The 22,141-nt window shown below is 37.6% G+C and overlaps 1 protein-coding gene across 1 annotated transcript in view; it reads left to right on the forward strand.

The window, feature by feature from the left end:
- The first annotated feature begins 1,302 nt into the window (after positions 1-1,302).
- Positions 1,303-22,141, forward strand: part of PDE3A (phosphodiesterase 3A) — a 302,847-nt gene continuing 282,008 nt past the window's right edge. The window contains exon 1 of the mRNA XM_025403467.1: positions 1,303-2,580. Within this exon, the coding sequence (XP_025259252.1) occupies positions 1,621-2,580 (960 nt within the window). The 5' untranslated portion in view covers positions 1,303-1,620. The remainder of the gene's footprint in view (positions 2,581-22,141) is intronic.

Genomic DNA, 22,141 nt, shown 5'->3' on the forward strand with positions numbered 1-22,141 from the left:
AACTTTGTTAACCTGTTTTGAGGATATGGTCACTAAATCTCAATGTAATTTTACCTTCCACAGTCATGAACTGTTGTGTAATACTCATACACTGGATTTAAATGACTGCTGCCTCTTCTTCCTTTCTTTTTATATTATTGTGGTCTAGGTAAGGCTGATTCTTCCATCATTTGAACCAACAGGCCAGGCTTGGGTTCTCATAAAACAGACCTTCCAGCAGGAGCAACCAAAGGATTACAATGTCACCTGAAATTGGACTGGATTACAATGTCACCTGAAATTGGACTGCTGTTGTACCTCACTTGGGAGCATCTTTGAATAAGACAGAAGTGGCTGTCATTTTCAGGGACAGTAGAAAGTATGTTGGCTCTCATCTGCCAAGTAGGCAAACACTATCTTTTTTTATTTTTTTCCCTCCAACGTCCTAGGGAGTTCAGCCTCAGGACCAGCCGCAGCCCCGCCCCCCTCCACACCCCGGGGCTGCGGTGGGCTGGGCGGTGGATCAGCCTCAGCAGCCCCTGCTCCAGCCTGTATGTTGAACCGGCAGCTTTCCCAGCAAAGGAGCAATCGAGCTGAGGGTAGCGCCTCCTCCGGAGGAGGAGGCGGGAGCTCGACTGAGAAAGCTTTCCTAGGGAGTTGCCTTAAAGAAAGAAAGCGGAATTGTCGATCACTCCAGTTGCCAGTTTTATACAATTTCAAGCAGTCGTCTCCACTCGTTTCCCCTTTGCAAAACTGCAAATCGCCACCAACCTTGCATCAAAAAGAAGTGGGGAGAAAAAAAAAAAAAAAGTAAATTTCCTTCTCCCTTCTCACCCTCCCTTTCCTCTCACCCTCCCTTCCTCTCTTGCTCGCTCCTTCTCCCTCCCTCCCTTCTGCGGCTGCCGCTAGTCTCTCGGTCTGGCTCTCTCTCCGTCGGGACTTAGCAACTTTTTATTTCTCAGCCCCTTTTCCTTTTTTTTTTTTTTTCCATCCTTTGCCATGAATTGGATTGACAGAGGCGGGGGAGGCTTTGCTTTCTGCCCCAGGGAATGGCGATTCGCGTCCTGGGGCCGTGCCGGGGAGAATCGGCCGAGGAGAAAGAAAGAGTGATAGAAAAAGAGCTGCAGGAAGGAAGAGAAGGGAGACCTCCATCTGCCGCGGGCCCGGCGCGCTGCAGCGCAGCGCCGAGCTGCGCCTCGGAATGGCCCGGAGCCCGCCCCGCGCCCCAGACTCCTCCAGCGTCAGCGGCTCCTGTGCGCGGGATGCATTGGGCAATTTTTGAAATCCTGAAGTAGGAAGAGACCCCGGAGGATATAAATCGGGGGTGGGGGTAGAACAGATAATCTGTAAAAGATATTCAAAGAGAGAGAAGGGGAATCCTGATCGTTTCTGCCCGTGCTTGCTTTCAACTTGAGCGTGCTAGCTTTTAACTTGAAGAAGTCTCATTGGAGCATCTAGCATTCTCCAGGAGTTATTCAAAAGCTGAAACTTTCGGTGGATTGTGGGCCTGGGGAGAAGGATTCCGAGGGTGGAATTGGGAAGAGCGTGTGTGTGTGTGTGTGCACGCGCGCGCGCGCGTGTTGGTCGGGGCGGGGGCGTCGGGGGGCCACTGGGAATTCGGTGAAGAGGGCACCCCATACCATGGCAGTGCCCGGCGACGCTGCACGAGTCAGGGACAAGCCCGTCCACAGTGGGGTGAGTCAAGCCCCCACGGCGGGCCGGGACTGCCACCATCGTGCGGAGCCCGCATCGCCGCGGGACTCGGGCTGCCGTGGCTGCTTGGGAGACCTAGTGCTGCAGCCGCTCCGGCGCTCTCGGAAACTTTCCTCCGCGCTGTGCGCGGGCTCCCTGTCCTTTCTGCTGGCGCTGCTGGTGAGGCTGGTTCGCGGGGAGGTCGGCTGTGACCTGGAGCAGTGTAAGGAGGCGGCTGCGGAGGAGGAGGAGGAAGCAGCCCCGGGAGCAGAAGGGGGCGTCTTCCCGGGGCCTCGGGGAGGTGCTCCCGGGGGCGGCGCGCGGCTCAGCCCCTGGCTGCAGCCCTCGGCGCTGCTCTTCAGTCTCCTGTGTGCCTTCTTCTGGATGGGCTTGTACCTCCTGCGCGCCGGGGTGCGCCTGCCTCTGGCTGTCGCGCTGCTGGCCGCCTGCTGTGGGGGGGAAGCGCTCGTCCAGATTGGGCTGGGCGTCGGGGAGGATCACTTACTCTCGCTCCCAGCCGCGGGGGTGGTGCTCAGCTGCTTGGCCGCCGCGACATGGCTGGTGCTGAGGCTGAGGCTGGGCGTCCTCATGATCGCCTTGACTAGCGCGGTCAGGACCGTGTCCCTCATTTCCTTAGAGAGGTTCAAGGTCGCCTGGAGACCTTACCTGGCGTACTTGGCCGGCGTGCTGGGGATCCTCTTGGCCAGGTACGTGGAACAAATCTTGCCGCAGTCCGCGGAGGCGGCTCCAAGGGAGCATTTGGGGTCCCAGCTGATTGCTGGGACCAAGGAAGATATCCCGGTGTTTAAGAGGAGGAGGCGGTCCAGCTCTGTCGTGTCCGCCGAGATGTCCGGCTGCAGCAGCAAGTCCCATCGGAGGACCTCCCTGCCCTGTATACCGAGGGAACAGGTAAGCACCGGCAACTCCTCTCTCGGCTCTTGGGGAAACTTGAAACACTTGGGAACCGGCGCAGAGTGGAGAGAATCCGAGCGCTGGCAACTAAAGGGAAGATAGCCTAGAAAAGTGGTCTAACTTCAGAATTAATAAGAAACTAGCAGGTTCCCACCCCCCCCCCCCCTTCACACAATAGTTTTATAACGGGAACAACTGAAACACGATTGAGTAACAAAACTAGATGGCATGTGTAGGGTCTTCCACAGCTGGGCCAACTTTTTAGATCTGCTACACCTGGTGTATGGCTTGCCTACTCTTTTCGGTACTCTTACGCTTTCCTTCCTTAGCAGAAATTTTAGAATTGAGTTTACTCTTTTAGCAATGAGTGATTTTTTTAACACACAGATTTCACTAGATTTCTACTTTTTAAAAAGTAAAATGTCTTTTTAATGAAATGATATTAAACATTTATGAAAACCAGTAAAAGGATTGCAGAGCAAAGCAAGCTATGCTTGAAGGTGAGGAATTGATACACATTTTCTGGTTTTGCAGTGAGTTTTATTTGGAGAGGCTGCAGCTGATAGTACCCAGTTTGTTTTTAAATATAATTTAGGGGCATGCATTATTCCATGCTAGTGTGTTTTGTATCACAAACTTCAACTTGGGGAATAATATGTCTGAACTTTGGAATTGTTCAAAATTGTCAACTGCGCTTTAGTGTCAACTAAAAACAAAACAGTTCCTTTAGTATGTGCATACTTAAGTGGATATTTGTAAATTCAAATGGATTTATGTAGATTTTACAGGAAATACTAATTTGGGAGACCATTTCTAAGATTGCTGGAGATGCATATCTTCCTACAACGTGGGAGGAGGAGGAACCTGGGATTATAAAGTTGTAAATAAAACTTTAGTCACTTTTGGGGATGAGTCTCCTTATTATCATTAAATGACTTAAAAGTATAGAACAGTTGCTCTAAAGGGGATAAAAAAACAAATCCCAATTTTAAATGCATATTGTGTCTAAAAAAGCATACTGAAGTATATGCTTCTCTAGTTGAAGCAGATTTGTTCACCTCTGTCTGAAGTGGATTTGACACTTGATGGGGAGGAGGAGCTGGTTAGACACAGCAAGTGGAAATTTACACTTTTCCCTTTAAATTAATGCCTACCTATGGTACTATTAGGACAACTTTAGGGAGCAAGAGAATATCCTAAGATAAAGTAAGCTTTTTCTTTTAAGGTTATTCTGTGGATAATCATTTAGGTATTTCTAAGAAATAGCAGTCACCATATGGTGTGGGTGGCTAGTTTGTTTCTGAAATGGAGTTGATTACACAGACCTATGGCTGTTTGACATTATTTAACAGAGTAGATGACAGCATCATAGTCTGTTTATTTTAAAACAAATGTAGTTATTTGCTTTTCGTTTAGATAAAACAAATGCTTCTTGTGTTTAAGCTTACTCTAAGAGTGGAGGAGAAAGCAGGCCACTAACTGATACTTAGTTTTGGTAAAAATTTGGAAATTGTTACAGTAAAGTAAGTTATCTATTTGAGGGTAAACTAACCATTTTGATTTCTTTTCACAGTTATAGAACAGAATGTCTTTTAAATGAAAATATCACAGCTTTAAGTATGTTCAGAATACACTATTCATTAACTTATAGGGCAATATGATGTGACTATTGCAAACTTCACAACCATAATTTCTAAGGAAAATCTGGGATTTAATCGCAACTTGATTCCAAATTGGTATCATTCACCCTGTGGAATATTTTTTAATTTTATATTAATATTTATAAGTTAAGAAATTAAGGGTGGATAGAAGATAAGAAGGTGGTTAGGTAAATTAACCAGTGGCGTTCATTAACCCACAAATTTTTATTGGTTTTCTCTGGTTTAAATTGATAAATGGAGAATTTGAATTATCTGCAAAGTTATCAAAGTAAGCATTGCATATTTAATGTTTTGCTGATTAATGCTGTTGGAAAATGTAATTGCAATCTACTTCTGTAATTTTCTTTGGTCACTATTTTTTTTAAAGGCTGTGTTAGTGAAGATTATTCTAAAGTGAGAAACTTTATGTCTTACGCTTGATGGAAAAACAAGAATAGATTTAGCAGAAATTGAGATACTTGAAGTTTTAATGAGGGCATGGGTGAGTGTGTGCGTGTCACTGAAGGCTAGTTTTTATATATATGACCCATTAAAAGTTGTTGCTGAGCATAATTGTGGGGAGTGGGTGGAAACTAACACAGTGTACTATTTTATAAGATAGGACAGTATCTCATATACGTTAACCTTACTGTGTGAAAAGTTCAGGAGCTTACATAGTAAATGGCTTATCTGTTTTATCATAAGGAAACAAACTTCTGATTAAGGGTGCAAAGTGTACCACTGTCATTTGCATACTTTGTGAAGTCAAACATCAAAATAATTATAAAATAAGTATATAACACTCCCCTGAATATCATCTGTCTTTTTTCTGAAGGAATGTTTACTTTCAACTCAAGACAATTCTCATAGGCAACAAGTGAACTTTAAATAGTCATTTAAGAACTTAAAAGCACAGTCTGTCAGAGTCCTCGAGAATTTCTTTGCACTTTGCTCATTGTGAGGCTTACCGGTGAGAGAATTTCATCATTTTCTTCTCTGTATGAATGGCAGTGGCTAGTTAACTTATGAACTATCCCTCTTCAGTGACCCTCAGTTCTAAAAGTGCAAAGAGAATATATGATAAAATTCTCATAAGAGAAACCAACTGACAGATACATTTTTCTCTCTCCCTCCCTTTTTTCCTTTCAAGAACCGTAAATCTATAGCCCTGGTGTCTGTGAATGCAAGTGGGAATATCTTTATTCTCAGGAAAGAACAAAGTTTATAGTTCTTTAAAGCTTAAAGAACTATAAAGTTTGTTTGGCTTCTAGTTTAGTCCTGCCAACTCAGTGTCTACAATACTGAGGCTGATTTTGTAGATGAGTGTGTCAAACTACTTTTTTGGTTGCCCGTGTTAAGAAGGCAAGTGTCTGTTAAGGTGGGTGTATCTTTTCTAAGTGGACTTTCGCATCCCAGAGCAGATCTGTCTCTCTCAAAGTACCACTGTGCCCTTGGCCCTAAACATGGGAATATACAGAGGTACCTAGACTTTCTTGGACTGTTAGATGTTATGCATGATTAATATGTTATTTTTCATTGTAAAATTTTAATTTTGCAATTTTTTGCTTTTGGAAATTGTATTTGAAGGGGTGTCTCTCCATTCTCTTTATAAATAAAGAATTATAATTGGCTGCTCATTCCTCTCTAATTACTGAGACCACCTTACACATTCACTTTTGAAAGATTTCAAACCAATGCAATTTTATTTTAGTTACCTATTAAGAAAAATTTTATATTTTTACTTGTGGTTTCAGATAAACACAAAGGCATATGACTGTTACATTAATGCATCTGTACCACTTAATGATGACATTTTTTGTGATGGATACAACATCATCCATTTTGATCTTAGTTATTAAAAGAAGAGTCAAGTTTTTCATCACTGATGTGAGAAACATACTTTTAGGAGAGAAAGCAAACAACAGCAAAGCAAAAATAGGAGAAATGGGTATGGTGTTTGATGGTAGGTACTGGATGGGAGGCATTGTTATTCGTTGACAAAAAAACTTGCTTATTCTCAAAATGTAGAATACATTGTTTAAATTCCTAAATGCCTTTCAATATAAACATATTGCTCAAATTGAGTAAGTTTCAGAAATAATCATGGACTTTTAATTAAATTGTAACTTCTGCATTTCAGTAGTGTTACTCAGTTTATGGTGATTCAACGAACAATACTGATTACTTTTGACTTGGTGACAGAATTAAAATTAATTAATGTTAATTTCTCAAAATACTGAAAAGGGAAAACAAGATTTCCTTATCCCTCGGGAAAGGTGAAGGAAAAGAATTTTTTTGTGTGTGGGGGACAAAAATTGTGATTTTACTTTGTGAATACAGATATTTAAAGCATACTGAAAAACTTTTTTAAGCGACATAAATAGTCAGTGAATCTATATAAATTTACAGAGGCTGGAAGGAGTGAACACAGTAATTTTACTCTTTCTGCATTGAGTTGAAAGTGTAAAAAGTTAAAACTGTAGAACTGAAAGAAATGCTGTGTATGCTGGGCTGTCATGTTAATTAAATAAACAACCAGAACAGTGACTCTGTGTATGAAATACATTTTGAAAAGCCTTGGGGGAGGGGGTGCAGGCAGGCAAGGGTGAATGACACTGGCATGAAAAAACATTCATTCTATCTGCAGTGACATTTGTGTGAATTTGTTGTAGTCTATTAGGAAATTCAGCTCTGAGAAATAATCTCTTCAGAGTGCTAGTTGAATAAAGGCTTTACAAATTCAATTTTACTTCTGTTCTAAGCAAGTTCTCATTCTGTCAAGGTAGGATGTTTATAAACCTCAAAATTAGAAGTATGCCTATATATTTTGAGATTTTTCCATTAATACGGTTTGTGTCAGTCAGCCCAGTAGAGTCAACGTCGACTTCATTGAAAACGTGTGTTATTTTATCTATCAAAAGAAACAGTTTATTTTGGGATTAGGATGGGAGTTGTATTTTTGAGAAAGAGTTATTGTTGTGAGTTGTACTGTCCTGGATGTGTGAAGATAATCAATGCAGCTATTGTATCATGCTTTTGCATTGGCTGATGGCGGAATGTCTTATGCTCCCGGAAGTAATGCATAACCCTACAGGTTTATGGTGAATTGTTTACTTGGCTGCCATGTGCCTCCTCTTCATTGGAGTCTTCCTGCTCCATTTCTGTGTGGTGTTTATGTCTTCTAAAAAAACCCCCTCAAATTGAGATTAAAAAATTGTATGCTTATATTCTGCATTCATGTGTTTAATGAACCTCTGTGAAATAATTCTAAAGACCCTCAGAAAGTCCAGTCTCCTATTCTTGTACCTAAAGATGTGTTCCATTAGTGTTCAAATGAAGATAATTCCTTTATATAGAAACTTGAATCCTTTTGGTAATTACCTATATATAGTTTCACGATAGTATTTTTTTATTAAAGGATTTTTTTTTTTTTTTTTTTTTTTTTAGTAAGGCTACTGTGGAATTGTTTTAACTTTGAACTGCGAATGTATGTTTGTGCTGTTATTGATATAAAATATACAGATTTCATTACTGAAAAAAAGTCTTAACAGATGCGCCTGAGTTGTAGTTTAGAGGAAGATGTGTTGTATAACAATTGTAAAAAATATTAGTTGGCCATACCTGTTCATTGTGAATGTGTACCAGTGTTTTAAAAGAAGATCCTACCTGTAGCTAATGTTACCCATTATCCATGAAGGCCTTTGATCAATCAACCTACCAGGTCTCAAATCAACACATTTTATCTGTGCATTAGTCCTCGTGCTAAAAATGATACAAATCATACACAGAGAGATGTGACACAGCATTGTCTCTCCAAAGTTTACAGCCTAGTGAGAGTAATGAGACATGAACATAAGAAAAAGGGAAGTCACAGTGAAATCCTAGATAATGGAGAAATGCATATAATAACTTAGAGCAGGTTTTTAACCTGGCTCCAGTACTCATTCACCTCTGCTCTGAAATTATATGCAAAACTTCATTTGTTCATTCTTACGAGCAAAAAGTCTTAGTGTCATAGGTTTTCAGAAGGTCCTCAACACATACATGGTTAAACATCAATGGTTTAGATTTTAAGCAACTTTACATTTTGAAGACATGGAGAATATTTTGGAAAATGGAAATTAGTTTGATATACCTCTACAGTCTGCTCTGAAACAAAGGTAAAATATTGTTAGATTTAGGACATGTTACACTTCAAAATAGTGCACTGATTGTATTAATGTCAAGTTAGTTTATGACTGTAAACAGCTGGTTGCACTGATATTTTAAATGCTTAATTCTGAAAAGGCTGTAATTAGTAGACGAGAATTATTCTGATTTTAGAGAGAAGGAAACTGAGAGTTAGCTAAATGTGTGAAGATAGCCCAAGGCAAGATGGCTTTTGTCCATTTCCTCTTTGACTTGACTATGCTACTGGGGAAACAGAGTAGGAAAGGAGTCAGGCTGGTAACTTTAAGCCTTGGTATTATTTGTCATTTTTCACATGGAGCCAACTCTAAATTCTCATTCAGTATTATAAGATTGAGTCATCAGATTGAGTGTCAGATGTGTAAATAACACAAAACTTGTTCAGCCCTTACAATGAATTTTCTGGTAATCAGATAATACCAGGTAGCCTCTGGAATGAATTATTCTTGACTTTGTCGCATAAATAAATATCAGTTGTGCTGAAAAGTCTAACTTTGTGGAGTCTTATCAAACAAAAGTATTTAGCAGTGGCTGAAATATTGAATAGTTTTATTTTAGATTTTCAATACGTTGATTTTTGTATGTTCAGGATTTCAAAATTGCAGGCAAAACATAATCTGCAAATCGGTAAGGCATTTCTCCATTAGCAAAAACAGCTGGTAATTTTTTTCACCTGTTATTTTGCAGTGTTTCCTTAGAATTTCATTAAAATATAAGTAAATAGGATATAATATCAGAGGAGGTCATGAAGAACATTACCATTTCGAAGATGGAAAGCTATTTGAGAAGAGTCACCAACTAAGCTATGTCTGTGTTTTTTATCTGATTAGAGCTGTCATTTCTTATTTAGGAATCTGTGAATGATTATTAAAGCTTTCAAGGATAGCCAGTCTTGCTAGCAATAGTAATAACATTACTTTAAGGGTACTCATGTTCTTTCATCCTGAGAAGATGACTGATTATAAGGGGCACATGTTGTTTGCTGAGGTGTGTGTATGTACATGTGCGTGTGTGTACCTGTATGTGCATTTATGATTTGTGTGTGTGCGTGTGTGGTTTTCCCCTGGCAGAAAATTGCTTTGGTTGTATCAATTTAGTGAAGAAACAGTGTCACCCAGTGGCTTTGATGAAAACAGTCCTATAAACATTATAGATAAGCACTGTCCAATAGAGATGCAACACAAGCCATACATTTGATTTTACATTTTCTAGAGGCCATACACACCCAAGAAACGGGTGAAATGAATTATAATAATATGCTTTATTTAACCCAGCATAGCATGTCAAGATGTAATCAGTATAAAAAAAAAGAAATATTTTGCATTCTCTTTCTTTGTGAGTCTAAATATCTTGTGTGTGTTTTACACTTAAAGCACATTTCAGTTTGGCCTAGCCCCATTTCAAGTATTAAATAGACACAGGGGGCTAATGGCTGCCATATTGGGCAGTGCAGCTCTGTATTTTTAAAGATTTGTAATATTTGAGATACTGATGTCACCTCTTCAGTTATAATGAAAAATCTTTGTAGATTTAATAACAATGTACAGTCTTTACAATTATATCTGTAATCTTGATAGCTCAGTTTTGTACCACTCTAATAGTTGCCAAGTCTATCTCCCCTTTTTTCTTCATTTCTCATTATTGCGTTTATTTTAAAATATGATTATTTTCGTTGGAGAGGGAGATTTAGCAGAGTTCCTTAATAAAAGACCTTTATGTTAACCTGATTTATAACACAGTATCAATATTTCCAGTTAATTATGAATTTGCCTTTAGGAGTTTGGTATGTAACGGGCATTGCTTATGGATACACTGTAAACACAACACATGTTCATGATGATTAGTCTATAATTGGGTTATCTAATGTCTCTTTAGAAATGAAAGTGCTTATGTTTGTAGTGCAGGTCATTATCTTTGTAATTTAGGAAACTAAAAGTCACAAACCTGCTCGTCGCTTTAATGGATGAAAATTGTAACAGTGTCTGTAAAGGGCTGATGACTTTTCAGTATTGCTTATATAAATACCACTTTCATGGAAACACAATGAAAATGGTTCATTTTGTGTATAGAGTGGATTGGAGATTTTGATAGTGTGGAATTTTTAAACTAGGAATTGAGATTAGGTGACTTTTGGAGCCATTTTCTGAGTTCTCTCTGGTTTGCAATTTCAAACTGATTTCAGATGAAAAAGTGTGGAAATGTTTAATGTCATGTCCTCTCCATCACCTTTCCTGACTCTGTGAATTCATTAACAGTAGCCATAATTCCAAAGCTACATCAAGAAATAAAGAGAAAATTATATATGGCATTTTACTTTAATAGATTAACTTTTTAAAAGACATTTATTTTGTGTATAATGTTTATATCTGTGTGTGATACTCTCAGTGCTTGGGACAAGGTATATTATTTATTTTTACACGCAGATTAGGTATAGATAGATTTTTATCATAGGTACATAGATTTTCACTTACTAGGAATTCTAAAAAGATCAAAAGGCAATAGAATCATGGTATACAAAGAAGCACATTTGGATAAAATGAAATAATGTGGACACTGGCTCACTTCTGGTAAAGTTGACTTAATTTAGACTTCTTGAAGAAGCTAGCTGAAGAATGAAATGTCATTGTAACACACATCTGTTGCTTGAAAGAGTTTATACTTGAATGTAACTAGTTACTGTTAGCTCTGGTCAATTTTGAAGTTGATTTAAATTAATATAGAGGATGTTCCGATACCCTTTTTTTTTTTTTTTTTGTCAGTCTTTTTCTGTTCTCCATCTCTATCTACATACACATTTTATTTCATTTCATTTTCTTTTTACCTAATAGATTATTCTCCCTCAGAATGTGTTTCAAATTTTAAGGAATGCCATTCTGTCTCTCCCAGTACCTTGTTAGAATATTGAAATAAGTTTATGCAAGAATCTTGTGGTTTTGGTTTAATAGGATTTTAGTAAAAATTTTCCATCTTGTGAAGTAAGTTTAAATAACTGAATATTTATGCTATGTCTGTGGCAAGTGTTTCCTTCTCTCCAGGTATAAACCACTTAAAGAGACCTAATGGAAGTTTGAAGTCATAGAGATATTATTCAGTGGGGAATGTTTAATTTTGTGGCAACTGCTATACTGCTATGTGGAATCAGCATCCTTAGCCCATTTTTAAGCTGGCATGGACACAAATAAATGAAAGAGTTTTTATTTTTTATCGTATTTTAGAGATCCACTTCAGAAATGCTCCTTAGCAAGCAGTGTTTGTCCTCGTGGTATGAAACATCCCCTTGTTTGGGAGTTATTAATTCGGGGTCCAGCCTCAGCTGCAGTCCCTCAGGAAGTTTGGAAGAGAGAGAGCCTGCTGAAGTGCTTATGCTGTATTGAAAATTTGCTTTCTAGTCTCAGGAACTAAGGAAGTCAGATTCAGATTAAGACAATTTTTATTATAAAAGGAATCAAATTTTTGTAGCTTCCTTTTCTCAACCATCAGCATTTCATTTAGAAAATTCTGGCCCAGTGTCTTGCTTATTGTAAGTGCTGGCTGGATGGTAGGAAAAATGGATGAAAAAGAAATGAGACTTTTTTTTTTTTTTTTTGAGACGGAGTCTTGCTCTGTTGTCCAGGCTGGAGTGCAGTGGCCGGATCTCAGCTCACTGCAAGCTCCGCCTCCCGGGTCTACGCCATTCTCCTACCTCAGCCTCCCCAGTAGCTGACTACAGGCGCCCGCCACCTCGTCCGGCTAGTTTTTTTTTTGTAATTTTTGGTAGAGACGGGGTTTCACCGTGTTAGCCAGGCTGGTCTCGATCTCCTGACCTCGTGATCTGCCCATCTTGGCCTCCCAAGGTGCTGGGATTACAGGCTTGAGCCACCGCGCCCGGCCTATAAGAGACTTTTAACTTGAAATATTTATCTCCCCATTCTCCTGAGATTGAGGTGGTGACTTAATTGATTTAAGGAAATTTCTATGGAAAGAAGAGAAGAAATAGACTATCAACAAACCTATACATTTTCATTTTTAACATGATGTTTACATTTTGGTTACTTAAAAAAATATTTTCTTGCATATGTTACATAAGGGGCTGTACCCTTACTGGTAGGAAATCCCATGTTCAGCATGAGTCCTAGATAACTATTTTTAGTTCACTCTCAACTGAAAATAACCAAAGCTACCACCAAGATCATTGTACTATAAAACTTTGAAAGATTTCAGGGTTCATCTTTTAGAAAAATAAAATATCAAGTGTATTTCACATTCAACTAATACGTTGAGAGAGAACAAACTCTGTCTTTATTTTCTTCCATTCCATCCCACAGGGGTCTGACAGGTGCTCTTCGGCTATCACCTTTTTTACACTCCAGTAGTCTGCATTCTTGTTGGAGGTCCTTACTGAATAGCTGTGTTTTGTGAAAAGTCTCATGTAAGGCAAATGCCATCTCTTTAGCTTTTAATTGTGATCAATTACAAAACAAAGTTTGAGATGGTTGCTTCCAGAGATGACATTGTGAAATTGACTTTTTAAAAATGTCATCCAGCCGCAGTGCTAGTTCCATCATGTGGAATGATCTAGAAATTTGGTAGCCTAATTTCAGAGTCAAGTTGAACTGAAAAATCAGAAGCTTATAGGGTTTTATGGAATAATAAATTTAGCTTTTTAGTCATTTTTCTTTGGTCCTCCTAGTTTTTAATAGAACTTGACTTGTGAAAATCGAACAATTTAAGTCAGATAAGAATGTTTTGTTGCTGTAGTTTCAATACTGAGAGAAGGTACAATATTTTCATATCCTCTCACTGAAATCAGAGACGTATCTTTTGAGTATGTTAGGAAGATGATCATGACAGTAGATGAACTAGGAATACAATGTTTAGGGAAAAAGTGATTTCCAACCTTATGGTTTCAAGTTTCTTTTTATCTGTAGATGTCAAGTGTTCTCACAGGCAGACTTTTTAGAGTTTGCTATCACTGACAGCTTCCAGAGTTTGAGAGTTTTTTGAATATACTATTTTTAAAAATCTCAATATGGTTTTTATTTGAAAAAATATATTACTAACTGAGACATTCATTATAAATTAAACTGAAATAAAATATAATGAAGCTATTTGTGAGTTTAAATTTTGTAAAACATTTTAGAAGCAAAATCATTTGTTTGCATTCTGAGACAAGGAGCTGTGTGTATCATCTTGAATCGTGTCTGTTTTTATTCCTAGGGATTGTTTTTCCTATAATTGGAGTTTTTTTTTTGCTAGATAAGTAGGATCTAAATTACAGCATAGTTATTAAGGCAATAGCCTCATTTTGTCCACTTCTCGTCATTCCTTTTTACTTAAATAACAATTAGATTTACTCATCTTAACCCCTTTACAGAACTACAGCTAGAGCTTTTAAGTGTTTTTGGGGGAACTTCCTTAAGCAATTAACTAGTCCTAATAAAAAGTGTGAGAATTAGATTGGGAATGTTGGATATATATATATAACTAAACACCGATTAAGTAAGTTATCTAAAAAATAAAGTGACATTCAGATGTGAAAACCACCATAAAAATGAGTGCCAAAAACGAATGGTAGTATTTTTGTTTGTGCAGAAAGAAGACTAGATCAAAATCATATGAATAATTCCTCAGCTTTCAAAAAATATTTTATGGTCTTTTGAGGACATAATATTAGTTCACATAAAAACTAGAACCCTATATGCTTTGAAAAGAGGAGAAGACACTGAGAAAGACACTCTTGGAAGCTGGGTGGGAAATGCAGTCATGCATTGCCTCAAGATCTGTCATTAGACCAAAACCACTCAGGGGATGATGGTCTGTGTAAGAGATCCTAATGCTATTCACGAACTCTCCTGACATTCATTAGTTTCCAAGACATTGATTCTTATTCTTTAACTTTTTAGCACATTTATCATTTTCACTTATACATGTATGCTAATAGCAATCTTATGTGAAGTTTTACCTCTTATATGACCAGAATTGATTAAAAATGTCAGCAAGTTTTTTATTTAAAAATCTCAGAACTTTCTCCATTTTACACTGAATATTTGCTACATTTTAAGCATTTCAGTACGACCAGATTCTTCTTTTGTTCTAACTTCTCCCCTGTTGATAATTATTCTTATATAACTGTAATGCCATGTTAATCAAACTATTGTTTATGAATTATAACAGTAAATGCCCCTGGTTAATAGATTAATCAACCTGCCTTAGGTGCTTTTGAAGTCTGTGAGGACATTGCTTAATTTCACCTACATGTAATTACATGTCATTGGACACCCTCTAAATTGAGCCGTTTATTGTAGTTCTCAAAATTTACTATGAATAAAAATTATTTGGGAAAACTATTGAAATTCAGATCTTTCAATACTGGATTATAGATCCTGTGGCCCTCCAGATACTCTGATTCAGTTCAGTGTAGGGTGGGGTCCAGAAATCTGCAGTTTTAAGGAACACCCCAGTTACTTCTGTTGAGAATCACAGGACTATAAACTACTGTCTACCAAAACTGTACAGGAAGTTCTGACTTTGGCAGTCCGATTCAACAAAAGTTTAAAAGTGCTTGGCTCAGACAAGAAGGGTCAGTATCATGGGGAAAAACTGTACACACACACTATAGTTTATGAACCTATGACGTTCATGAATGTTTCACTTTGATTTCATTTCTTTGAAGTTCAAAAAAACTTAATTGATGATACCTCAAAGAAGTTTTTTTGATCACCCTGAATATCAATTTCCTCATCTGTAAAATAGGAATAGGAATGTCAGCTTCACTACGTGTCTCATATGGCTGTTATAAAGGCTAAATCAAAATAAATTGCTACACAAATGGTAAATAGAAAGAATGTATGCACTCTCTGGACTGACACAGACCAAAGCTTGTATTATATACCAGTTTCTTAAACTTTCAAAACTTTAGTACCCTGTCTATACCATAAGAATAATGTAACTGATTTCTTAAGGTTGTGAAGATCAAATTAATGAAATAATGGACAGAGGTTCTTGTAAAACATTGTGCACAGCTGAACGTGAATAATACATATTCTTGCCCATTAGGGCCAGGTCATTGAAGGTTATAGGCTAAATTTCAGAAAGCACTATGTAAAACAATGCAATCAAATTTGCATTTGATTACAAAAACTCACAAGTCTTAACAAAATATGCAAATTTAATGGAAGTTAATTAAAACGATATTAGGGAGTTAAATTGTAAGCAAAACCACTGCCAAGTGAGGCGTCCTAGGAACCAGATAATGTAACAATAGGAGAGAGATCTGACAGGGACTTCAGATGCTTCAGGTGCTTCATTGAAAAAGGCTTAAGAGAGATATTTAAGAAAATTCATGGAGTCCTTGAATGTCTTTGTAAAAATGATGCTTTTGAGGGTCAGTTGTGTCGTGTGTCCTATAACCCCAAGTACAGAAACTTGATTCGTGCTTTACATTTGATCTGTACTCTATCTGCTATTATAACCTATATTTTGTCTTGAAAAACAAAATGATTTTCAAAAATTTTAGTTTCATTTTTCATGGTAAAATTTCAGTCATGCCCCTCCTTTTTCTCGTTATATACCAGTGGTGCTATTATTCTCAAATGACAGGGACTTGCTGCTTATTAACTGTATAATACAGCTAAGCCCTGGCTCAGCTGTGGCCCTCAGTGGAAGGTAGTGAGTGTTTATTTTATCACATAAAAATATTTCTCAGGGTGCTCTCTCTTTTACCGGCTTCCACAGGGCTTTACTCTAGGCCTTAACCCTCAGACCACTCTTCTTCCAGATTTTTCCACTTATTGAATGATCTTTCAGTCTAGTCTGAGGTAGTTATTTTGGTTTGGCCCTAGGAGCAGCAGGAGTCCTGTGGAGTCTCAGGCTACTCCTATTGGTTTCAGTTTATAAATTCTGCCTAGAGTGGTCATCTCTTTCCTAACTTGGTTACAGACAGTCCATGGATTTCCACTTTTGTGATAGAAGATGGAAAAAGGTGAGGAGGAGGGGACAGCAGATCATATAGGCCATGAGGGGTCATTGCAAGACTCGTTCTGAGGCAGATGGGATACCATCAAAGGATTTTGAGCAAAGAAAGGATGTTACCAGCCTTATGTTGAATAGGATGTCTCATATTCTCTGTGTTGAGAATAGGTGTTATGATGTAAGAAGGTAACCAATTAAGATTGTTATAATAATCCAGAGATGATTGGGAGTTGGACCAAAATGATAATGTCAGGGGCAGATTTTAAATATATGTTGAAATCAGTACTGCCCAGTACTGCCAAGTTGGGCATTGACTGGCTGATATTTCCTTTGAGGATAGACAGAGAGTTCCTTTAATGTTTTCTCTTATTTTAGGGACCAAATAATAAAGGAATATTTATCTTTATTTCTTGCTTTAAAAAGATCTGATTGGGTTGACTTTTTTTTTTCTTCTAATTTTATCTTCTGCCTACACCTTCCAGAAGATGTACAAACTGGAGACCTGACATTCGGGAAGGTCATGACATCTGCTTACATGGAAATAAATTCTAATCAAGCATCTCAAACTCTTCACAAGTTTTTCAGTTCGTTAGGATGCTTTAACGTTTTGTGTAATAAAAGTTGGTTTTGAAATTTTATTTTGATATAAATGTCTTTATATTTTAAAATCCATTTTAACAAGATGAAATTTTAATAAATTTGTGTCATTCACATGCTCTTCCTTTTAAAGAGATGTATTTGCAGCTGATAGTCCTCATATATTTTTTTAAAAATTTAATTTAATTTAATTTTAAAGTTCCAGAATACATGTGCAGGATGTGCAGGTTTGCCACATAGGTAAACGTATACCATGGTGCTTTGCTGCATCTATCAACCTGTCACCTAAGCATTAGGTCCAGCATGCATTAGCTATTTGTCCTGCTTTTTTTCACCCTGTCACCCCACCTGACAGGCTCCACTGTGTTGTTCCCCTCCCCGTGTCCATGTGTTATCATTGTTCAGCTCCCACTTATAAGTGACAACATGTGGTGTTTGGTTTTCTGTTTCTGCATTAGTTTGCTAAGAATAATGGCTTCCAGCTCCATCTGTGTCCATGCAAAGGAGATGACCTCATTCCTCTGTATGGCTGCATAGTATTCCATGGTGTATATGTACCAAATTTTCTTTATCTAATCTATCATTGATGGGCATTTGAGTTGATTCCATGTCTTTGCTATTGTGAACAGTACTGCAATAAACATATGCATGCACATATCTTTATAATAGAATGACTCATATTCCTTTGGGTATATTCCCAGTAATGGGATTGCTGAGTAAAATGCTATTTCTGGTTCTGGGTCTTTGAGGAATCACCACACTGTCTTCCACAATGGTTGAGCTAATTTACATTCCCACCACCAGTGTAAAGGCATTGTTATTTCTCCACAGCCTCACCAGCACCTGTTGTTTCTTGACTTTTTAATAATAATTGCCATTCTGACTGGCATGTGATGGTATTTCAATGTGGTTTTGATTTGCATTTCTCTAATGATCAGTGATGTTCAGCTTTTTTTTCATATGTTCGTTGGCCACATAAATGTCTTCTTTTGAGAAGTGTCTGTTTATGGCCTTTGTCCACTTTTTAATGGGGTTGGGGTTGTTTGTTTTTTTGTTTTTTCTTCTTTCTTTTTTTCTGGTAGAGTCGATGTTTCACCATGTTGGCCAGACTGGTCTCCGTCTCCTGATCTCAAGTGATCCGCCTGCCTTGGCCTCCCAAAGTGTGGGTTTATAAGTGAGAGCCACTGCACCTGGCCTTTTTCTTGTAAATTTAAGTTCCTTGTAGATTCTGATTAGACCTTTGTCAGATGAATAGATTGCATAATTTTTCTCCCATTCTGTAGGTTGTTTGTTCACTTTAATGATAGTTTGTTTTGCTATGCAGAAGCTCTTTAATTAGATCCATTTCTCAATTTTTGCTTTTGTTGCAATTGCTTTTGATGTTTTTGTCATGAAATCTTTGCCCATGCCTATGTCCTGAATGATATTGTCTAGATTTTCTTCTAGGGTTTTTATAGTTTTTGGCTTTGAATTTAAGTCTTTAATACATCTTGAGTTAATTTTTATATAAGGTATAAGGAAGGGGTCCAGTTTCAATTTTCCACGTATGGCTAGCCAGTTCTTCCAGCATCATGTATTAAATAGGGAATCCTTTGCCCATTGTTTGTTTTTGTCAGGTTTATTAAAGATCAGATGGTTGTAGATGTGCAGTCATATTTCTGAGTTCTGTATTCTGTTGAATTGGTCTATGTGTCTGTTTTTGTACCAGTACCATGCTGATTTGGTTACTGTGGCCTTGTAGTATAGTTTGAAGTCAGGTAGCATAATACCTGCAGCTTTGTTCTTTTTGCTTAGGATTGTCTTGGCTGTGTGGGCTCCTTTTTTGGTTTCATATGAATTTTAAAGTAGCTTTTTCTAATTCTGTGAAGATTGTCAATGATAGTTTAGTTGGAATAGCTTTGAATCTATGTATTACTTTGGGCAGTATGGCCAGTTTCACAATATTGATTCTCCCTATCTATGAGCATAGAATGTTTTTCCATTTGTTTGTGTCCTCTCTGATTCCTTGGATGCTCTAAGTATCTTAAGCTCTAGTATAGCAAAAACATGAGACTTTCAAAGAAAATTCAAAGCGTTCTCTATTAGTCTTTGAATAGTCTGACAAATCCCATATCCATCAAAGACATATTGCCAATACATCCCAGGTCTTTTTATAGAGGAAATACTTCTATTTTGTTTTCGTATTAAATCAGACCATCTGTTGACCTACAGAGCACTTCAGTGATAGGTGCTATATAAATATTTAAATTATGATAGCTGATTGCTCTGTAAGTTTAGAGTTTGCTGATTCTATATTGTGGTTAATTTCTGATTATGAAGCATTTTTACATACTGCTTGGGAACAACAAAAGATAAGATATTTTAAAATGTGTGAAATGAAGAGTTTTTAAATCACGTGGGAAAATACTTTTGATGACTGGAAAGTGAAATCATGAAACAAAATTGAGGATAGGCCAAATTCCTAGCAGAAAGGAAACTTGTCAAGATGTTCATTCTTGTTTATGTGGGAGAATAATGGGTTATTTTTATGTACTTTTATATCCTTTTTCTGTATTTTGTAAGTTTTCAAACCTTCACACGTATTTTACAATCAGAAAAACAAAGCTTTATAAAGAAATGTAGTCCTTTGACATTGTTCCTTTGGATATGTTCGCAGAATATTTATTAGGGCCATTGCCTTAGTGGTTGTTTGGGTTGGAGACATGGAAATTGCACCTCCAGGTGTTTTTAGGAATGGTAATGCGTGATATTCAATACTGTGTAAAACACCCTTGGAAATAAAATCCTTTTGCATTGCTAATTTTTGACCCAGAAGGCTGCACAGGCTTAAAATTTCTTATAAGATCGGAGATCCTACTGGTACCTGATCCTCCAAGGTAGATCCCTGAAATTTTAGATCAGCCTGCAGACAATTTTTGTAACTTTACCTGAAGGCAGAGTTTTATGAAAATATATAATCCACGTATATGTACATATATACCGAAATGTGTTTCAGTTTTTACAAAGGCTTTTTGGTGTCTTTTTGTTTTAGGGGTGGCAACAAAACTCTGCCACCACAACTGATACCTTGAGATGAACATGAAAACAAATGTTGTTCTGCTAAGGAGAGAAAATTCCTTATAAAACATGTAGAAGAGAGTATTGTATTACCTCACTGATTACCAGGCCAATAAGGTTACAAATAAACATAAAGTTCATAATGATTATTGTTTAAAGTAATGAGCATATTTTCTAAAAATGAGTTATTTCTGTATTTTGTTTTCATGTATTTGAGTTACATACACTGTATATAACATTGATTAACTTCAGTTTTGCTTCTTAGGATTTTGCTGAGTATTCCCTGCATTTCCTGCATAAGACTAAGGAACTTTGTACATTTCCATTTGCTATTCCTTGTTCGAATAAATGAATACAGAAAGAAAGCAATGTGTACATAATATTTTTTTTTAAAATGCTGCCACATCTGGGATTATTAAAATGCTTTTTCATTTGAAGAGCTGTACAATTTTGCAGAAATAAATTTGAGAATATTAAAACAGTTTCTATAACTACTTAGAAAAATAGAGTGTGCTCTCACTTAACCAAGAAAAAAAATCTTTCTAGAAGAAAATATGATAGAATCAGAGAATATAAACAGAAAAATCAGTTTTACTCAATCATTCATTCCACCCAGTTTTTACTGTTCTGTCAAAGAAGAGTTAGCAGGACAGTACTAGCTGATCATGCTTGCGATGGTTGAGTTAAGGTGACAGAGGTTGGTAGCCATTTCCTTTCTCTCTCTCTTTCTGTGTGTGTGAGGAGGAAAGGGGGCAATCAGGACTGAAGTTAGCATTTGGGTGGAATCCAGATCTCAGTCTTGCAGGTCAGAGATGCAATTTTTCCATAAAACTAGAGGTTATCCACTGTGGAGGCGCACTAATAATAAAACTATATCTCATCAATCAGAATGTCAGGTTATTAATGGACACAGGAATTTAACTGTAAGGAAGACCAGAATGCCAGTATTTACTAGTCAGTGCTTCTTGTTTTTAGTGGGAAAGTCACCTTTAGCATGGTTGGCTCCTAGACTGCAGCTGGGGATCTCTGGCTTGTGGGAATTCTCCTTGGAAAACTTACACTGTTTGCGTTTTTTATTCCAGAACGTTTGAAGTGTGCCCACAACATCCCAGAAAGTGTGGGGATTGCTGGGGGAAGATTCAGAAGTGAACCTCCCTTGCACCCTCCCTGAGTAAAGATACTACAGTAACAAATGATTATAGTGCCAAGGGATAAATGCTTTGAAAAACAGAAAGTCATGAGAACTTTGCCCTCCAGAAAGGTCATAGCTAAATTTAATGCTCAAATACCATCACCCTCTTAACATGGATTTCTGGTAAAGTTCTGTCTTCCTGTCTTTTCTGACTTTTCCTTTTGATTTATGTTTAACTTTCTCATGTGTTTATGTTAGTAGTAAGCCAACTGTAATCAATTTTGGTACAATATAAAGAAGGTATCTAAAATAGAAAAAAAAAAAACAGGGTATTTGTAAAAGAATATTTCTATATATTTCCTCTGTGGGCATAAGGCCCAGAGGATATGAGGTAGGGAAGGATTAAGATGTGTTGTAGAGCTGGACACCAGGTGTAGAGTGCATACTGGGTTGTGGAAAAGACATGTGAAACCGATCGTCCTGCTTTTGTACTGAGGAGTAGAGGTGGGATGGTGGGAAATTTTAAGAGGTATGATAAGGGGAATGTGGAGCCGGTATGGAGGGCAGGCGGGATGAAAACTTCAGTGTTTTAAGATTAGGTTGAGGAATTTGATATTTTATGTGTACCAAGCATTATATTTTTTAACCTAAGAGTGATGTGAACAGTTTAAACATAATTCTACTAGCAGTGGATTAGGTGGGGACCCAAATGGACCCAAGGAGGCATTTAAGAGGGTATTGTGAAAGTCCTGGGTAGAGACATTGAAAAGTCATTAAGATACTAGTGGTGGGCAGGAAAGATGATTTAAGAAAAAAAAAAAAACAAAACTGCAGTTGGGAGGATTAGCCTGTGATTGATAGTGGAAGGTGTTAACAAAGGACATTAACACCACTTAAAATTGCGAACCTGACAAACTAGAAAGATAGTGGTGCTGGTCACTGAGGAAGAAAAGCATCAGATCAGTTTTTGTTTATTTTAGTTTCGGGATGAAGG

Source organism: Theropithecus gelada, chromosome 11 (assembly GCF_003255815.1).
Source record: "Theropithecus gelada isolate Dixy chromosome 11, Tgel_1.0, whole genome shotgun sequence".
NCBI lineage: Eukaryota > Metazoa > Chordata > Mammalia > Primates > Cercopithecidae > Theropithecus > Theropithecus gelada.